Source organism: Psammomys obesus, unplaced genomic scaffold (genome assembly GCF_907164565.1).
Source record: "Psammomys obesus unplaced genomic scaffold, mPsaObe1.curated_primary_1811, whole genome shotgun sequence".
NCBI lineage: Eukaryota > Metazoa > Chordata > Mammalia > Rodentia > Muridae > Psammomys > Psammomys obesus.
In genome coordinates this window covers 27,808,278-27,827,441 of record NW_026592118.1, presented here as the reverse complement: position 1 = coordinate 27,827,441, position 19,164 = coordinate 27,808,278, and the positions used below count along the sequence as shown (strand labels likewise).

The 19,164-nt window shown below is 40.7% G+C and overlaps 1 protein-coding gene across 1 annotated transcript; it reads right to left on the bottom strand.

The window, feature by feature from the left end:
* Window positions 1–392: 392 nt before the first annotated feature.
* Window positions 393–18,589, bottom strand: Steap2 (STEAP2 metalloreductase). Its single transcript, XM_055613000.1, has 7 exons — window positions 18,512–18,589; window positions 17,886–17,965; window positions 11,026–11,146; window positions 10,279–10,800; window positions 6,212–6,739; window positions 4,686–4,850; window positions 393–2,284 (listed from the first exon to the last, which is right to left on the bottom strand). The coding sequence occupies exons 4-7, from the start codon at window positions 10,765–10,767 to the stop codon at window positions 1,997–1,999; spliced, it is 1,470 nt and encodes a 489-aa protein (XP_055468975.1). The 5' UTR covers window positions 10,768–10,800; window positions 11,026–11,146; window positions 17,886–17,965; window positions 18,512–18,589; the 3' UTR covers window positions 393–1,996.
* Window positions 18,590–19,164: the final 575 nt, after the last annotated feature.

The following is a 19,164-nucleotide window of genomic DNA, read 5'->3' as shown; positions in this document are numbered from 1 at the left end:
TCTTGTTGAAACACATTGCTATTTTCACTAGTTCTTGACAGTGTCAGTATGTATGTATGTGTGTGCATGTACATACTTAGACAGGGTCTCAGTGTGTACTTCTGGGTGTCTTGGAACTCACTATGTGGACCAGGCTAGTTTCTAACTTACAGAGATCCTCCTGCATCTGCCTCCTGAGTGCTGGAATGAAAGGCATGCGCGACTACACCCAGTTTATAGGTATTTACTGTTAAATATCATTGTTGTATTGAATTCCTACTAAAATTAATGATTAGGATTAATATAATAAAAATGGGATATTCAGTATCACAGTTCATCAATAAGAAAACATCAAAGAATAGTGGGTGATTTCCCAGACCGACAATGCAAGAATAGGAAAGAGACACTGGTGGGAAAGACAGGTCCCATAAAATGAGTCCTTTTATTTTTGGTGGTTGAATTCAAGTCAGTAGGTAACTTTAGAAATGATACAATTTTAGGAAGAATACACATAATTACATCTTGTCTGTAACTTTCACTATAATATGGTGAAAATAAATATAGAACAAATGGAGAAAATGTAGTCTATCCTAAGGTTTGAACAAAACGAAATTTGCATATGAAGACCAGTACTGAGAAAGTTTATGAATAATCTATGAGATTACATGTCTCTGGAGTAGATTTATAATTAACTGCTTGTTCTAATATCCTTTATGGTGATAAACTGCTTCCTAATGAATGGTAGTAAAGGCAGGAAGTTTTTTCAGGAAGAGCACAGGGCATGGCCACCTTACGGGAATTTTAAGATTAAGAGTTATAGGATCCCAACAGTTAGTCTACAAAACCTACTCTAAAGGCTGTCAGTGACCATACAGGGAAGGAACCATCTAGACTGGCACCATGAATGTTCTGCATGGAGGTGGAGCAGGGAATAAAGCATGAAGAATGACTACCCGGCCATGGCTGCTCACCCTACCACTTCTTCACTGTGTGACCTCAGGCAAATTTAACCTTCTCTCCTTCGGTTTTTCCTTATGTGAAATGAAGATAATTAACTATCTCATTGGTTTGTTGTGTAAGTGTTCAATGGGACAAGACCAGTGTTTAGAACCATTCCGAACTCCCTCGGTGGACATCATTACAATCCCACAGGAAGGGACGAGACTGGTCAAAGTAACACGTACAAACTGACATGGAATGATGTGCAAACGCGCCACTTCCACTGTAATAAATGGACAGTTCTACAGTTCCTGGGGTTGGAACTATATTCAGAATTGCAGCTTGAGAGATCAAGTTTCACTGAGTCCTTTCCCTGACTCTCACAAATATAAAAATGAAACTGCTTTGTAACACGATAGAGAATAAAGCACTCATAAGTTGTGCATTAGCAGCATTAATTTCTTGTCTCCAATGCATTTTTGAATACAGTTTTAGGTTCGTCTTTAATTTGTGCTCATACACTCACACTGCTTTGTATAATTAATGACATTCTTCTGGTCCCATTTTATGAAAGTATGAGATTGCGCCTGTGCACCCTAGATACTGATGTGATGTGTCTCTTCTCAATAATATGTGATTATGCATTTCTGCATCTTAAATTGGATAATAATTAAAATCTTTAGCTTCCAGGAAAAAAGCACATCCACTGAGAAATGTTAAAAGCTTCAAGTTCTGCCAGTTTGCCAAGTGTTCTAAACATTACATTTCACCTATATTATTAACTACAAATATTTCTGCATGATTATGCAATACAGTTAAAATAACAATACTGATACAGTTGCACAAAGGAAAATACTCCTAGATTGTAACTCTATATGTGGAATACAAAATTGCATGTTGGCAAAACGTGACATCTATAAAAAATAACCTGAAGAAAATCCTATCTCAATTTCAGCTGAAATCTCATTGCCAGGTTTCATCCTGCAGCAAACTGACACGCTCACAGGGAGCGTGGAGGGAGTCCTAAAGTAATGGCATGGATGGAAGTGTATGTGGCACCAGTGAGTGCCTCTTTTCATCACATCACTGTGACTCTCTCTGGGGACAGATGAGGAACGGTTCCTCCCATGCCTTCTTCTAGAAACTGGCTCTTTTCCCAGCCCTTTTTAATTCGTTTTAGCTTTCGGCTTATGCACGGGAGGAGTAAAACCATCTTACCCAGAATTACAATTGAGGGCAAAACAAGTGCAAGGACGAAGTTGGGCGGTGTGTAAAACCGGTAGTACTCTTCTGCAAAAGCGCGTTTCCATCCGTAAATTAGCACGTGGAAAGTACTTATAAGCAGAGCAACGTAGCCAAGCGTAGACTTGAGATAGGAAAGGAAGGAAAAAGAAAGACATTACTCAACCATAAAATAACCTGTGCAGATATCCTATTTATGTTTTAATCTTAAGTGACTGACCTATTGTCTTCTGAATTAAGCAATTTAAGACAGTTTCAAAAATTTCCATATACACTTACGTACAGTATATCATTCTGGCACAAATCAGGCCATGTGTCATAAACTGAATAGTCTCATTACCTAATTTAGTGCAAAACAAGCACTTCCATGCCATATTAAAACATAACATGAATATTGTGTAATGTTTTATTGAGTGGATATGTATAGTTTAACCATCCCTTTGTGTTGATCATCCTGATCTCAAATATCTTCAGCTATAAATAGAATCACTTTAGACCTTTTATATTTTGATTTATGTCCTTGGGACTGACTCCACCACTGGGATTAGTAATCAGAACGTCTAGCTTTTCTTTAATGTAGATATGCATGCTATCCATAATGCCTTAGAAAGGTTATACAGCTGTCATTGTTGTGCACGGCTGTGGTCCAGTACTAGGGAGGATGAGGAAGGAGGCCTACAAATTCAAAGCAAGCCTCATCTACATCATGAGTCTGAGGCTAGCCGGGACTTACACAGTGAAACTGTGTCAACAAAAAAAGCAAAATAGTGGTTGGAGTTATCCAAATTGCTACATATTATATATAAAGCTGTGAAACAGTGTGTATATAGGTGCATAGAGGTATGTGCATAAACATATACAGTAAAGACCAAAGAATAATCTCACGCATACATATATGTAATATATATACAGAGATGCTAGTTAATAAAAAAACATGATAAAATTGGAGTGGCTTATTGACCATAATAAATGAAATGACTAAAAATACTTCAGTCATTTTATAGTTTAAAAAGTTACCATTTTTCAGTTCTCTACACTATTACATTAAGGCTACTTAATTTGACAACTAGTTTATATTACGCAAAAGTAGTAGATCAGTGCAGTGATGTAACGTCTAAGTTCAGTGGGAAAATGTCAGCTTTCTAGCAGGCAAGATATTTGCAATTATGTGTCTAACTCTCTGATGATAGGTGTCTGTCTAACAGAAGGCCTCCATTTCCTTTGAGGTGTGATCAAAAGAGAGAAAATGAATTTAGACATGGGTGAGTTGGAGGGGAATAGTGGAGAGTGGATATAATAAAAACACATTGTATACATATATAGCATTTTCAAAAAATAAAAATACTATTTAAAATGTTCCTAAAGCAGCCAGGCATGTGGTATATACCTTTAATCCCAGCACTACAGAGGCAGAGGCATGTGGATCTCTCTAAGTTTTAGGCCAGCCTGGTCTACAGAGAAAAGTCTGGAACAGTCAATATCACATAGATTAAACCCTACCATAACACTGTCCCCCTTCCTCACTCCCCCGAAAAAAAAACCCTCAATAGATAAGGGACAAAATAAAACATAGTATACTACCAAATGACTCTACTATATATAATTGTATATACTGTGCTGTACACCATTAGGATCAGAAAGTACAGACTGTGACCATATAGCAAGAACCCAAATTATATATATATATTATATATAATTAGATATATAAATAAATTATATATACACATATATATTATAGAAACATAAATATATATAATATGCAAATATATATGTACATTTAAAAATGTAAACCTATTATACAGATATCAATGGAGGTGAACATTTAACTTTTTAAAGAACTCAAGTGTTCTTTGGCTTTCTTTACAGATACGCTTGTGCATTAGTTTGTGATTGACATATTAAAATGCATTAAGAAGATTTACAAGTCCAGTTGGTTGCCACAACCCATTAGCATAGTTATCTAGCATGACAGTACTTGTAACTGTGTGTGTGCATGTGTGTTCATTTGCCTAATAACAAATTGATGCTGGTGAGATGGCTCAGTGGTTAAAGACACTTGTTCTGGCAGAAGAACCTGGGACTGATTTTTTAACACCCAAGTGATGGCTCAAAACCAGTTCAAACCTTCATTTCCAGCAGATCTGACCCCTTCTTCAGACCTCTCTGAGCACCAGACATGTACATGATATCCAGATATACATTTGAGCAGAACACTCATAAAAGTAAACCTTTTTTAATAGGCAAAAAATAAATTGACTTTCAACGCTAAATTTTCCCTAAGCCCACTTCCCCCTCTCTTCCTAACATGACAGAGAGTGCTGACAGCCTTCTCGTGTGATCATGTGCCAGCCTTCATTTACTAAACCAGAGTGGTCGAAATTTGTCCTCCAACTCCATGTGTTGCTTGAACTGGACATGCAGTTACGGCCTCAAAGGCACTCTGATCAGACCGAGCATATTTACTACTGAACTTAACAATGAAATTCTATGCTGCTCAATGTGTTACCAGACAAAACCCCACATACCTGAATAAAGCTGAATTCCCTCCAGTTTAAAGCGTTGCTCACTGATGGGATTGAAGTGACTGCCAGGAGGGACAGTAACCCAAGGCTCATGATGCCAAAAGAGATGTACATTTCGATTCTCCAAACCTCTTCCTCATTCCAGGCATTTTCGATATTTGCATGAACCTAACAAGAAAACAAATATGAATTTCCTTTACTCAGGAGAATATTAGCTGATTCTATACGTCACTTACTCTTGGTCAAAGAAGAACCAGGCCATTTATGATCGTCTTTAAGATCAATAATACTAATTTAGCATAATGAACTATTGTAGATAACCTCTTCTTAATATTATTCTAGACAGGGAATAAGGGGAAATCAAAACAGGACTAAGACACTTCCTTTTCAAGCATGGAAAGGGAGTGGGGATAGGCCTGTGTTATCATGTTTACAGTGAGTTGCTATTGCAGAGACTCTGCAGTCCATGACCATGGAATGCCAACGGACAGAAGTATTTGTTCCCAAGTGACAGAAGGACTTGTAGTCAGACTCAATTCTGAGGTGCTTCTATGGGTTGGTATACGTGTGGCTGAATGTTTTGGGTATGCTCTGCTAAGTTTAACTTAGAAGCCAGGCAGCGACGGCAAAATTACCTTCTTCACCCAATGTCAATGTTTCTTTCTTAACCTTTCTTTCCTGGAAACCAAAATTTCCTCAGGATAAGGAGATGGAGCTGAAATATCTGTTCATTTGAATTACCTCAATAATGTACCTTCAAACTCCCAATTGCTTCATTTATTTGCAATATTTTTCTAAAAATCCTTCCCTTAAATTGCTAATACACATCAATCAAGTGTGGTTTAACTGCGAATTTATGTCTGGCAATCTTCATAGTGAATATTTCTAGAATTATTTGTTTATCCACAAACAATATAATTGGAGCACAAGTCAAGAGTTGGACTCCTTCAGCTGAAGAATTGATCTACGTATGTACCTTAAATTTGATGTAAGGTGGAAGGAAACACATTCTTAATACCATCTTAATTTTGTCCAGTTTCAGTTACAAAGCATACTTACGTATATTTTTAAAAAAGCCACTCCTATCAATATCCTGAAAGAATCTTTGATGCTCTGATGTTGAAAAAGCTCTAACCAAATTCCTGTCCATTGGGTGTGGTGGCTCATGCCTTTAATACCAGCCCTCACAAGGCCAAAGCAGGCAGGTCTCTGTAATTTTGAGCCCAGCCTCATTTACACAGCAAGTTCCAGACCAGTGAGGGCTACATAGGGAGGCCCTGTCTCAAACAAAACCAAACCAAAAATATTCCTCTCTAATAATCTACACAGCTATACAGAAGAACAACGTACACTGATACAAGGAAACCCTGTCTAGAAAAAAAAAAAAAACAGTACTTTCCCTCCCTAAATATACCAAAGGAAAAATGCCATTTAAAGTATATACACATTTACACCACATTAACTCAGATTTTACAGTTCCTCCTAAGGTTCCACACTAGAGCCAGATGAAGAACAAGCATGCCCAGTACCTGCTGATAGGCCATGTTGAGAAACAAGTATCTTTCTGACCTTCTCATCGGTAAGCAGAGGCTGTAGGCAACGTGGACAACGGCAAAGAAAAAGCTGAGCAAACCCAGCTGCTTCCTGCACTGTAGCCAGGTATCCAGCCAGGGAGGGAACCTTCGATACTTGGTGCCATAGTAAAGCTGATAGGCAGCCGCCAGGAGGCCGGCCAGGTATGCCAGGGAGAGCAAAGTAATGGCGACTATAGGCAAGGTTTTGTTCACAATCTCAATAGGAATCTTGTAAAAGTCACTCTGCTGGTTTCTGGCATATGGATGTATTACATCTCTGACAAAGGAATAAAGAAAGAAAAATGTGGCCAAGCTTATGGCTACCACCACCGGCCCCCTCCAGAGAGTAAACAGTCGCAGGGGTAAATTTTCAATCTCCTTGGCAGATGATAAAGATCCCAAGTCAACAGGAATAAAATTCAACTGACGGGCGAGTTCGATAACCTGTTGTCGAGCTTGGATATTGTTGCTGCATATATAAACCTGCAAGGAAAGCCAAAGGCTTGTTAGCACAGCTGCTCATGAATGTCCTATGGTCGGTTACAAACTCTACTCAATCTATGGTGCACTGTTTTTGTTGCTGTTGTAGTTGTTTTGAGTGTTTCCTTTTTCTTTTTCTTTTTCTTTAAGACAGGGTTTCTCTGTGTAGCCTTGGCTGTCCTGGGACTTGCTTTGTAGACCGGGCTGTCCTCAAACTCACAGAGATCAGCTTGCCTCTACCTTCCTGAGTGCTGGATCACAGGAGTGCACCCCCCGCAACCGGCTGCATGTTTTTAACAACCTCTAGCGAGGCTAGTGAGTGAAGATGAGAAAATGTGATTGCTAACTGTAAATCAGTCAACAGATTTAGAGCAGATACTATTATAGGTACTATTACCAGTTTTAAAACATTAACAGTAGATTAATCAAAAATGTCACGTTATGGTTAGATTTGTTACTATCTTAAAAGATTTAAAATGGTGCAATAAAAATAAATTAAAAAGTCTTTGCCACCTATGATGAAAGTAAGGAGAATCTAGCTGTAACCTTGAAGGCTCAAAGAGGTCCCCATGCAAGGGAGGCTGCTGGAAGAGGAGGTGTGACCTTCTATGGCACCAGGGTCACCGGCAGCCACAAGGAAAGGCACATTGTTCCCCAAAGGTCTGTGTGGCCATATCCTCCCAACCCAGCTTATAAGGATGAGGCTGGATCTCCTTGCTCCTGTGGACAAGTCATACTTCTAGGAACGTAGAGACTCTGCCTAGCAGAGTGATGGAAAGCCCTGCCCTTTACTCTTCAGCCAGCCAGAGTGCAGACGCACATGGACTCGAGGTGGCGGCCTTTGCAAGTAAAATGTACAAATTGTGTCATGATGCCAGGCTCCCTATAAAATTTACATCTAGAGGCCAATTTACTATCTATAAAACACTGGAATAGTTCCAGGTACACTGCTTTATTAGTGAGCATATACAATTTCTTAGTAAAATATGATTCTATAAGGTTTAATTAATTTAAACAGAATGGGGACTATCGTTTTCTAAGGCTAAACAGATCTCTATAGGAACTCTAGTGAGAAAGTTTAAAACCTCTCTGATGCTGCAATATACTCGAAAATTCGACAATCTGTTGAGCCTCAAGTTCACTGCTGGCGCTAGCTACTGCTATGAACAGGTAGATCATCTCACTCAGGGCTAGAAAAATATCCGTGCAAAGTCTCTAGTCATATCTGAGGAAAATAAATTTCCAAATACATCGCTGGAGACATTTGTGCAAGGCTCTAAAAGAGGCCATGCTTTTGCATGCCATTCCTATTTACACAAAGGTGACCACACGACACTCAGATTTGGGGTTTTGCATCTCAGCTAACAGCAGCCAGATGAGCCATCAACTCTGCGCTAAACAAATATGGATTTCTAAAATGGGAACTCTTTTGTAGCAAAGAGTTAAGGAAAGCATTTCCATTAACATCTTGCAGGTGTGAAATGGTGGTGCAAACCCTTTTTTTATTTGGAGAAAAGTCTATAAATGAGACCATGCAATAACAAATCTAGAACTCTAAGTGAAACATTCAAAACTAAGGGCACAAGCATCATGAAGTACCACTTATGTGGCTCTTGTCATGATAGAGCTTGTAGCTCATTTTGAATTTGAATTTAATCGCTGTTCCATGAGTTTTTTTTCTTCTCATTAAAAATTTAAATGATCATGAATATGAGCAAGAGATTATGTCAACTTTGTCTCACAGGCCCTGGCTTGAATTTGCCAAACATTATAGGATATGTTTTTTTTTTCTTTTTTCTTTTTCTTTTTCTAATAATAAAGAAAGGACAGTCTCTAGAACTTGAGTGTGGCTCATGATCAAACACTTGCCTAGCCTGTGCAAGGCCGAGTCTCATCACTAGCACAGAGCAATGAAAGAAACCCAGGGAAAGCACATACGCCTTTCAAATACTTGAGCCGTATGGCGGCTTAAGTCTATAATCCCAATATTTGGGAGGCTGAGGAAGGAGACTGCAGCAAGTTTAAGGCCAGCGTGGACTAAATTGTGAAACTGTCTCAAAACTGAAAGCAAGAAGGGGGCAAGGAGAGAGAAACAGACAGACTTGGAAGTAAATGGCTACTGTGATAGCCAATCTTGTCAATGTGACTGTATTTGAAGTAGCAGTTTTCAACTGAGTCAGTGAAGAGAAAGGAGAAGGCCAGCAGAATGGTGGCTTCGCCCTTTCTCTGTTTACTGCCCTCTATGATGTGAATGGCACTGCTCCTGTATTCTTCCCCACCGTGATGGAGCAAACCCTCTGAAACTGTAAGCAAAGTAAATATGGCTCCCTGAAGTCCAGGGACTTGAGTCACAGTGATGGAAAGTACTCAGTATAGATTTCACGATCCTGATACACAGTTTAAACTTATACAGCATTTACTGGATAAGCAATGTAATTAACTGTCTTTTTAAAGGTTTACAGTGTATGGGAGTTTGTGCACTTGTGTGCAGGTGTCCTCAGAGGCCCCGAGTTGGGGTTACAGGTGTTTGTGAGCTACTCAGTGTGAGTGCTAAGAACCAAATTACTGTCCTCTCCAAGAACAGAACGTACTCTTAACTGCTGAGCCATTTCTCCAGCCCCATAATTACCTGTCTTTGTGAAGAAAAATGAGAAGGTCCTTTTACCACAGCCATCAGATTTAATTCCTAAGCACAGCGCTAGAGGACTTTTAAATGGTCCTGTCTCTGTGTTTTCTTAGAGATGCTCTTATTCCAGAAGCATTAACAGAACCTGCCATCTGTCTCATTCACAAACTGAACGAGGCTTGTATGCTGAGAGTAAATCTGAGAAACTCAGTCTATCTCTGCCTACCTGCCCCACAGCTGAAAATCTGTGCTTAAAATAAACTTTACATGTTATATGCTATAAAAACTTAATCCATGAAAAACACAAAGGTTATTCTCAAGGATTCTTAAGAGTTATATGAAGTCCTAACTCTTTTTGCTTGTTTGCTTATTTGTTTTGTGGTTTTTTGAGACAGGATTTCTCTGTGTAGCCTTGGCTGTCCTGGACTCACTTTATAGACCAGGTTGGCCTCGAACTCACAGAGTTCTCTCGTCTCTGCCTTCCAGAGTCCTGGGATTACAGGCCTGAGCTACCACACCTGGCTATGAAGTCTTATTTCATTCAGAGATAGAATACTGTACTATCAAGGAGCTACAAAAAGACAGAAAGGGGAAAAGAGGAAGAAAGGAAGGGCAGAAAGAGTTTAAAGACAAAAGCACTTGCAATAGTCTTTAAAAATTCTGGAGTGTGAAAGTAATGTGTCACATGTGACATCAGTGAACATCACTCTTTAACTAGCTGGTTATTATAGAAAAATCCATGTCATTTCATCAAATGTTCACATCGCTGTCTGAAGAGACATGTACCTTTACAAGGCTGGAATCCCGTCTTCACGTGGCCATACGCAGTTTTCAAACAACCACTGAAATGCACTAGAACTTGGTTTACATGACCAGAAAACAGCAGACAAACAATAACAGTAAAGGCCACGCATACCTGGCGGCTGGCATCCTTGGGCCCTAACTGAAGTGCCCAAGCTGAGATCACATTAAATCCTTTGACAATCAAGGAGTCCGGGAATAGTGAGGCCAGGTACTCCGCGTTGGATTCTGGGTACTGGTTCACCCGCATGTTGTTGCTCACATCGATCAGAATTTTGCCCACAAGCAGGTGTCTCAGGTCCCACAGGGAGGTGTAGTGTTCTCTATGGATAGCCACGAATATTATGTTTGTTTTTGTTAAAGCATCTTCATGGTGGGTGACATCTACCACATGAGGAAAAAACTCAGATGCAAACTTAGGATTTCTGCTTCCTATGACCACGTGATAGCCACATCTGATAAGCCGAATGGTCAGAGACTTGGCAAAATCCCCGCTTCCTATGACGCCCACCGTGACCTTCCTTGCATCTTTGATAGCATTTATGCCGTTAGGTAAAAAAGTCTCCAGGCTCTTAGGGCTTCCCATCATAGAGATGGACTCCATGGTAGAAACTCTTCTGAGCCCACCAGGAATGTCCTAGAGGAGAGAAAAGGAAATGTTCACCAATTAAACCTATTGACAAACATTAAAAAAACTTTCAGACACTGTGATTATGTCCTACGTCTCTAAAGGCAAAATATTTTGACATGCTGTGTAACCCAGAACGCAGCAAGCACAATTTGTAAGCTGGAGATCTCTAAATAGAAACATTAACACAAAGGTGATCAGCTAAGTGGGGCTTCGCAAGCACACACAAATAACCTGGGGATCTTGAGATGCAGAGGCTCACTCAGCCAGTCTGGAGGGAGGATCTGGAGGCCGCAGTTCTAAAAGAGAGCTGCAGATGCTGCTGGATTGTGGAACCGCCTATGGGTAGCCGGGCCTAGGGCAAAGAAGGAGTTTCACTCAGAATGTTTGTCAAAACCAGCTCCAGCAAGCACATCAGGCAGCAAATCAGAAATGACAACAGAAGCACAGGAAAGGACCTTGATCCCAAGACATAGCTCAAAAAAAAAAAAAAATCCATAAAAACAAATTTCCATGCAATGCAACCCAAGTGGACACTCATTTCGGAGTAGAGTCTATGAGCTATCTTATGTACCTAATAACTACAAGTTTTAAAGGAGGCTAAGATAAAACTGCCAACAATAAAATTAATGCCATTACCTACACACTATTTAAAGATGAGCAGGCATCAAAATCTAGCAAAGAGCCAGGCATGTTGGCATACATATTTAATCCCAGTGCTCAAGAGGCAGAGGCAGGTGGATCTATATGAGTATGAGGCCAGCCTGATCTATGTATGCGTTCCAAAGCCAGCCAGGGCTACACAGTGAGACCCTGTCTCTAAAGAAGAAAATAAAATAATAAAAGAAAGATTAAAACCCAAACAACAATTAAAAAGCCTAGCAGTTAAACACCACAGACATCTTGACATTCTTCCCATATCACATAAAATAGCTCCCCTGTTTAATAAAGGGTTTAGGAGCGCTGATGTGGGTTTTTCTTTTTCTTTTTTTTTTCCCAGTTTCTGTTCGTGTTGGTGGTTGCTATTACTGCTGCTGCTGTTGGCTTGGGAGTGGCTCTGGGGATAGGGAGGAGGAGTCATGTTCATAACTGTGATATTCTGTGGCTGTTTCACTGTTCTTCAGGATTCCTTGGTGATCTTAATGTCTAACTTAGATTCTGTGAGGGAAGATCTATGACATGTCTCATTTCATACCTTTCAAGTCAGGAAGTGTAGTTATCTATCTACCCTCTCCCTCTGTGCAGCCCCAGGCACTCAGATAGTCCTAGGCAACCTGCTAGTACACAGCCGCCCTCACATTCCTGGAGTGGTGCTGACTGTCCTGGGAGCCAGCAGTTATGGGCACCACAGTGAAACCAATGCTCATTTCATCTTTAAATTAAGCGTGAAATGACCAACTTACCTGCCCCTTCTCATATATACACTGCCTCGGGATGAGAAGTGTTATTAGACCACTCAGAAACACCCGAGAACGCCACCAGTCCTGAGCTAGTCAATATACATACAGCATCTCTCCTGTCGGAACCGCAAAACTTTATGATTTAATAATCATGAAAACAAGGCCTTTTCAAGCTAAAAATAAAATAAAATAAATCACTTCTCTCCCTTTTAAAAAATGGGACAAGTTCAGGCCTCTGAATCAGCGTGTGAAGAGGTACATAAACACCTTAGAACCTAAAAATGCCAATGGTGGCCTCTCATTAAACCACAACTTTTGTATCTATTAATGGGCAACACTTGTATTAACATGTTTAGACATTATTCACAGAGTATTTCTATTGACAAGTTCTAACTGGACCATAACAGTGTGGTGGGGCTAGGAATACAAATTAACCTAATAAATGTGACTCTTTAATTATAGTGTGTTTGTGTGTGTGAGAGATATTTTCATTCGTTTTACCTTTTGTGTGTGTCATATAGATGAATGTGGAGATCAGGAGACAACTTTGTGGAAATAGTATCTTTCTCTTTATACTGTTTGCTCAGGGGGTCAAACTCAGATCATCAGAGGGACACAGCAAGCACTGCTATCCCACCTTGCCAGTCTAAGAGAGATATTTTATGAATCTAAATTATGAGATGTTTGTTGAAAGCATATACCACCTTTTCCTGTGTTCATAGCATATACACTATTTTTATGCATAATGTTAGTTTGTGAAATCCTCACGTGGGTGGAGAATATATGTAACCCCTCACCTTCAAAGTGAAGCAGGGAGTCAGGGAACTTAAGCAACCTAAGCAGCTTGACAGCAAGGACTCAAATCTTCTAACTGCCCACTGGGTCTCATTATGTAGCCCAGGCTGGTCTGGAACTCACAGAGCTCCAATGGCCTCCAGAGCATTGGGCTCGGAATAAAAAAATTAAATTGTATAGTCAGACCATACCCTAGAATGTCAGGAGAGAAAACTGCATGGTGTTTGGTCTCTTACTTCAAGACAGTCTCTCTCTGTCTCTGTGTGTGTGTGTTGAGGTTTTTTAAAAAAGAATTTATTTATTTTAAGTATATGGGTGTTTTGTCTGTATGTATGTCTGCATGCCAGAAGAGGGCATCAGATCGCATGGGACTACAGTTAAAGCCAGCTGTGAACTACCATGTGGTTGCTAGAACTGAACTCAGGACCTATGGAAGAGCAACCGGTGCTCTTAACCACCGAGCCATCTCTCCAGCCCCTGTGTGTTGTATGTGTGAAAGAAAATAAAACTGTCTTTATTTACAAATTACTCCCTAACTCATGGATAGCCCTGCATAATTTTGATGGCAGTGTGCCATGAGAGCAAGCTAGCTTAAAACTCGGAATGCCTCAACGTGAAGATGGCTTTCCGTGACTGCCAGTGTGCTGATCCCTGAATACCATCTAAAAGTCGACGAAGAAAGCAAAGTTTTCCAGAAACTTATTCCTTTATACTTAAAGAGTGTACCTTTCCTACTTTTGTATATCAAATGTCTTTTTTTCAGGCAAGGGTAGTGATGACCGTTGTCTTTGTTGGTAATCTTGTGCAGCCCTTGTCACTATTATTATTTTCTTAGTGGTTTGTAAAACTACCAAGCTTAAGGGCTATAATTTTCATAGCCAGTAGGAGGGTCCAAGTGGAAGGGCCCCAGTAGCTGTTAAGAGAAATGCTTTTCCCCAGAGAGAAGGCACCCTGGAGTCGGCCACCCCCACTCACACTCTCCATCCTTAACCCACAGTTATCTGCTTAGTCATACTGAAAAGGCAGGAGCACATTCCAGAAGTGGAATGTCAAATATCCCAACCCAATCTTCTCTAACTAGATGATAACTTTAACCATTACAACTTTGGCTCCTGCTAAGACAGTCCCTAAACTCTCTTGGTATTTACACAAACAAGTGAAAACCCCACCATTCATGTAGGGCAATAACAGGTTTCTATGGGTATAAAAGTGTTTCCGTTTTGTTTAGAGATTTTGAACATTTTCAAACCCTTCAGAAAACCCCATGGACAATCCATGCAATCATCTAATGTAGTAATTATTCCAGGGCTGTTTCAGATTTCCAAGGTATTTCTTAAGTTCAATCTGTATTCAATAATTAACTGTATGTAGATGTGACCTCATGTCATTTCTAAAGCCCGTGTCACTAAAACAAAATGTTATGTCCATCGGATTGCCATTACTGGGCTGGGCACAGCGGCACAACAGTAATCCCAGCACGTGGAGCCAGGAAGATCAAGTGCTGGTAGAGTAGATAACTTTAAACCCCACAATGCAGGAGACTGAAGTAGGCTCATCTCTGTGAATTCAAGGTCAGCCTGCTCTTTATAGGGAGGGGAGTTTCAGGACAGTTAGGACTCCACAGTAAGACCCCGTCTCAAAAAAAGAAAGTTCAAGGTCATCCACAGCTGAATAGTGAATTCAAGGCCAGCCTGGTCTCCACGGGACACTGTTCAAAACAGGGAAGGGAGGAGGGAGATTAAACAGTTCAGCTAATTTTAAAAAAGATTAAAAGGTTTCTAGTGAAATCTAATAAGTGCAGAAATTTAATTAAAACATTTTTCTCAAAGATTTCAGGTAATTTTAGTTGGGCATATATGGGCACCTGTGGGTAGGTACCCATGCATGTATGTGCCTATATGTGTGGAGGTTAGAGGCCAATACTGAGTGTCTATCTCAATCAGTTTCCACTTTATATTTTGAGATAGGGTGTCACGGCTCCATCCCCCTGCCTCAGCCTCCCGTAGTACTAGGATTCTAGGCGTTCTGCATGGGTGCTGGGGACAGAACCAAGGTCCTCATCAAGCACTTTGTCTCCTAAGCCATCTCCTCAACCCTTAGATCCTTTCCAGTAAATTTAAACATCTCCCTCATGTTCGCTCAACTATTAACATCAGATGTGCCTGGTGGGAGACATCAGTTTAGAATCAGCCCAACATCGAAAAACGCACACACTGACTCATTGGTCCCTGTTAGGTTTCCTACCAAGCATTCACTGAGGTGCTGACTCTCCAGTGACACGAAACAGGCACTGGCTTCCTGGTTATTCAGCCAATGAAATCATGAATGATGAATCATAACACAGAACTTTAAAATGCAGCTAGATTGAGGTGTCATTTGCACAGAGAATTTCTTCAGCTTAAACATACAAATTAATAGCTTTTAATAAATGTAAAACATTATGCACCCATTTTCAACATCACTCTCTCGATGTAAGAAAATTGTCTAATGCAAACTCCCTTCTAAAAAGAAAGTCCTGCAACCCTCAGTATCTGAAAAAGCTACTGACCAGAATATAACCTTCCTTTGTCTGTCTCTCTGAGCTATGGTTGCACAACAGCAATGGGGTAGGGGGGGGGGGAGGTCCCCACTGGTGGGTGGAAAGACAGAACCATTATCAGAACTGACTCTTCTCACAAGGATCTAAAAAGGCGGTCAACCCTAACTCCATCAAATGACCTGGAGAGATTTCAAAGTAATGATCCATGGTCACTTGTTCTCTCTCCATCCTGACATCAACTTAACTGGCTGAGAGTTCAGCCTGGGTATCAGAAATTTTATAGGAGATCATTGGGTGTGAAGAATAGGTCTACAACATCAAAAACACCTCTCAAAGGTTGGGATCCAATCTAATATTTATTTTGCTGTTCAGAGACTGCACATTTAGCTGATTCTTATTTATGTCTGTTTTCACACTCTTGTTTTCAACAGCGGAAAATAACCACACAGAGGATGACTGTTGCTCTTCATAAGAAAAGGTGAATTATACCCATGTAGCCCATCACCCCCCCCCTTAGAAGCAGCATCAGAAAACCCACTTGTTAATTTGTAATACCCTCCCTTTGCTTGCTGGGAAGAGCAATGCCATTCCTTAAAATGTGTCATTCACACCACACAGGACACGGAGTTCCTGTTTCATAACATTCAAAATTCCAAGTGTTCTGTTGCCATTAACTCTTCACTCTCCTGTGAGGGGTGTAGTTTTCCTTGGTTCTCTGGGCTCTCCATCAGTCCTTGCCAGAGGAAACCAAGTCTGTTAAGTGGAGAGTTTGGACAAATGTGAGCACCAGTGCTGGGATTTGCTGAAATATATAGTATGAGTGTCAAGGTCTGGGTGACTCTGACTTATGTCTTACATATAATCTCCCAGTTAGTGGCCATGGTACTGGCCCAAGGGCTGCCTTAGCTTAAAAAAAAAAATTCTTGATCTCTAAAATTTTATTTAGTGTTATTTGAAAGTAATATATATTAAGTAATTGATAAAATTATTCCATTTATAGCAAGTGTTATTGTTGTAAATGGACTGGTGTAAGCTTCTGAAACTATCTTGATTCTCAGTCTGCCCCTATGCTCTTTGTTAAATGGAAAACAATTGTACTTGACTCCTATGATCTTTTCCAAATGCTAAATTTTTCTTCTTTGTAAGGCTTGAAGCAACACAAAAAGTTACATTATCACCTTGTATTTAACACCAACTGCAGGAGTTCTAGTTAAGTATTTTAAGTAGCATACAGGCTCCTTACAATTTCAAGGCTACTATGGGTATTTAGTTTGACCTATACACTTAATATCTGAGGGAGTATTAACACCATAAGACAATGCAATTATAGTAAGTTACAGAGCCCTTGTGGTAGTTTGAATAACAGCCCTGAAAACTTCATACAGATGTGGCCTTGACGGAAGAAGTATGTCCCGGGGGATGGGATTTGAGGTTTCAAAAGCTCACGCCAAGCCAAGTCTCTCTGTGCGCCTAAGGATCAGGATGTGGAACTCTCGCTAATTCTCCACTGTCATGCCTGCTTTCTGCCACCATGCTTCCTGCAATGATAATAACAGACAAACCTCTGAAACGGTAAGCAAGTCCCCAATTAAATGCTTTCTTTTTAGAGTTGCCTCAGCCATGATGTCTCTTCACAGCAATCAAACAGTGACTAAGACATCCCACACTTTTTTTTTTTTTTTTTTTAGTTTAGGATTTCTTGATATTACTCTAGCAGAATGGTAGCAGTTGTGCTAAGTTGATTTTGAAGAACAGAGCCTAATTTATTTTGCATGGAAACATCTAGGATATTGATTGGTGGGTGACTGCAATTCAGAAACAGCTATGCTCAAATCCAAATGGCTCTAACCTATCCTGCCACTCCTGCAACCTCCCCTAAGCTCACTGCTCTCTGCTGACTTCTATATTACCCCTTCTCAATGGAGATGCTTTGTAGCCTAGCAGTTGTCAATCCTCACGAGACTTAACCTCTTTTAGAGACAGGGTTCCCCTGTAGCCTTGGTTACCCCTAAACTCATTCTGTAGACCACGATAGCCTCAAACTCAGAGATCTAGCTGCCTCTGCCTCCCAAGTGCTGGGATTAAAGGCACCACCACTGCCTGGTGGAGCTCAGCCTCTCCACCTCAGGGGCTCTTGTTTTCCTGACCTATTCATCAAAGGCAATGAATCTCTGCCAATATTTCTATCTAGCACCTTCTCATAACCTCAACCTAAATATTCGCACTGATATGTCTAAAAGGCAAAACATTTTTTGTCTATGGACCTCACATTCCACACCTGGCTTCTCCTTAAACCCTGCCTAGACTTCACTGCATATTTTGTGAGTTATTCCCTTGAGAACATCCTCCATTCTACTCACCATGATACACACTTAGTGAAAGTCAGGAAGAAGCCAGCTACTCACTTCCTCTGTATCTGTGCTCAGCATGGTGCAGAAGGCTAAAGAAAAATCAGACAACCACATTCATTGATCTCATCATGTGTCTTCTATTACCACCTTCACCCATCAAAGGCCACTCTACCCAGTCTGGCTGAGAGACCATCCTTTTTTGCCTCCTCAATGAATATAGTTGTAGCCTTTCTCATGACATCTCAAACTCAACAGGTTCAAAAAAACCAACTCTTTATCTACACTATTCCTGCTTCATCATTTCCTACCAGGTTCTCATATGAGAACTCTCACGGTCAACCTCCTGTTCTTTGCTTTCCTTCACTCTCGATCCTGTTCTTCAGAATACTTCCTGGTCCCACAGAGTAGCTCTGGCTGGTCTGGAACTTGCTATGTAGACCAAGCTGGCTTTGCCTCATAAAGATCTCCCTGCCTCTGCTCAGATTAAAGGTGGTGCCATCTGGCCCGGCTCCTTTAAGAGATTTCTTATGCCTTCTCCACTGACACCAGCACAACCAACTACCCCAGGTGTTTATCCTTTCTCACTGCAACCCTTCATTACCCCCCCCCCCACACACACACACACATACACACACCTCCCAAGCTTTGAGATGAGGTCTCCCTGTGCTGCTGAGGCTGTTCTCAAACTCCTTGGCTCAGGTGCTCCTCCTGCCGCAGGACCTGGTACGTTAAGCACACATCAATCATGCCTGGCCTGCAGACATTTTCTAAGTGGTGGTCAGCCTATCTTCACCTTTTACACAACCATTCTCCACCAAAGAGGTCACTTTCAAGCATAAACATCATAAAATGTTTCTTTCCCTACAAATCAGTGGCTCCTTCTCAGACCTGACTGCGACGTAAAAGGCCCCAAATAAGACAGCCTCTGCTCACATCTCTAGCCTAATCCTGTGTGACCCTTATTTCCTGCTGCCCAGCCCCAGAATCCTTTTCTAGGAGCAGAAAAGACAGATTTCTTTTCCTTCCTAAGAACTCTGTCTCCTTATTGGAATGATTCACTCCAGCCTACCCACCCCCAAATTCTTTCAGCCCTTGTTACATTCCTGGGGAGTTCTTTAGAGAACTGCTTATTTTACCTTTTTACTGTTTACTTACTCTCCCCAACACACACACACACACACACACACACACACACACACACACACACACACTTGCTGTCCATCCTGCCCCCATTCTGCCTGGGAGGAATACCAAGGATGCAACGGATAATCTTTGTTACTAAACACAT

Excerpts from the sequence above, each read along its gene's own strand:
- Steap2 (XM_055613000.1), bottom strand. The coding sequence starts at position 10,767 with ATGGAGTCCATCTCTATGATGGGAAGCCCTAAGAGCCTGGAGACTTTT. Across the intron at positions 4,851-6,211 it reads TCAACATGGCCTATCAGCAG|GTTCATGCAAATATCGAAAA; the intron begins GTACTGGGCATG and ends TTTTCTTGTTAG. Across the intron at positions 2,285-4,685 it reads GGGAATTCAGCTTTATTCAG|TCTACGCTTGGCTACGTTGC; the intron begins GTATGTGGGGTT and ends TCCTATCTCAAG.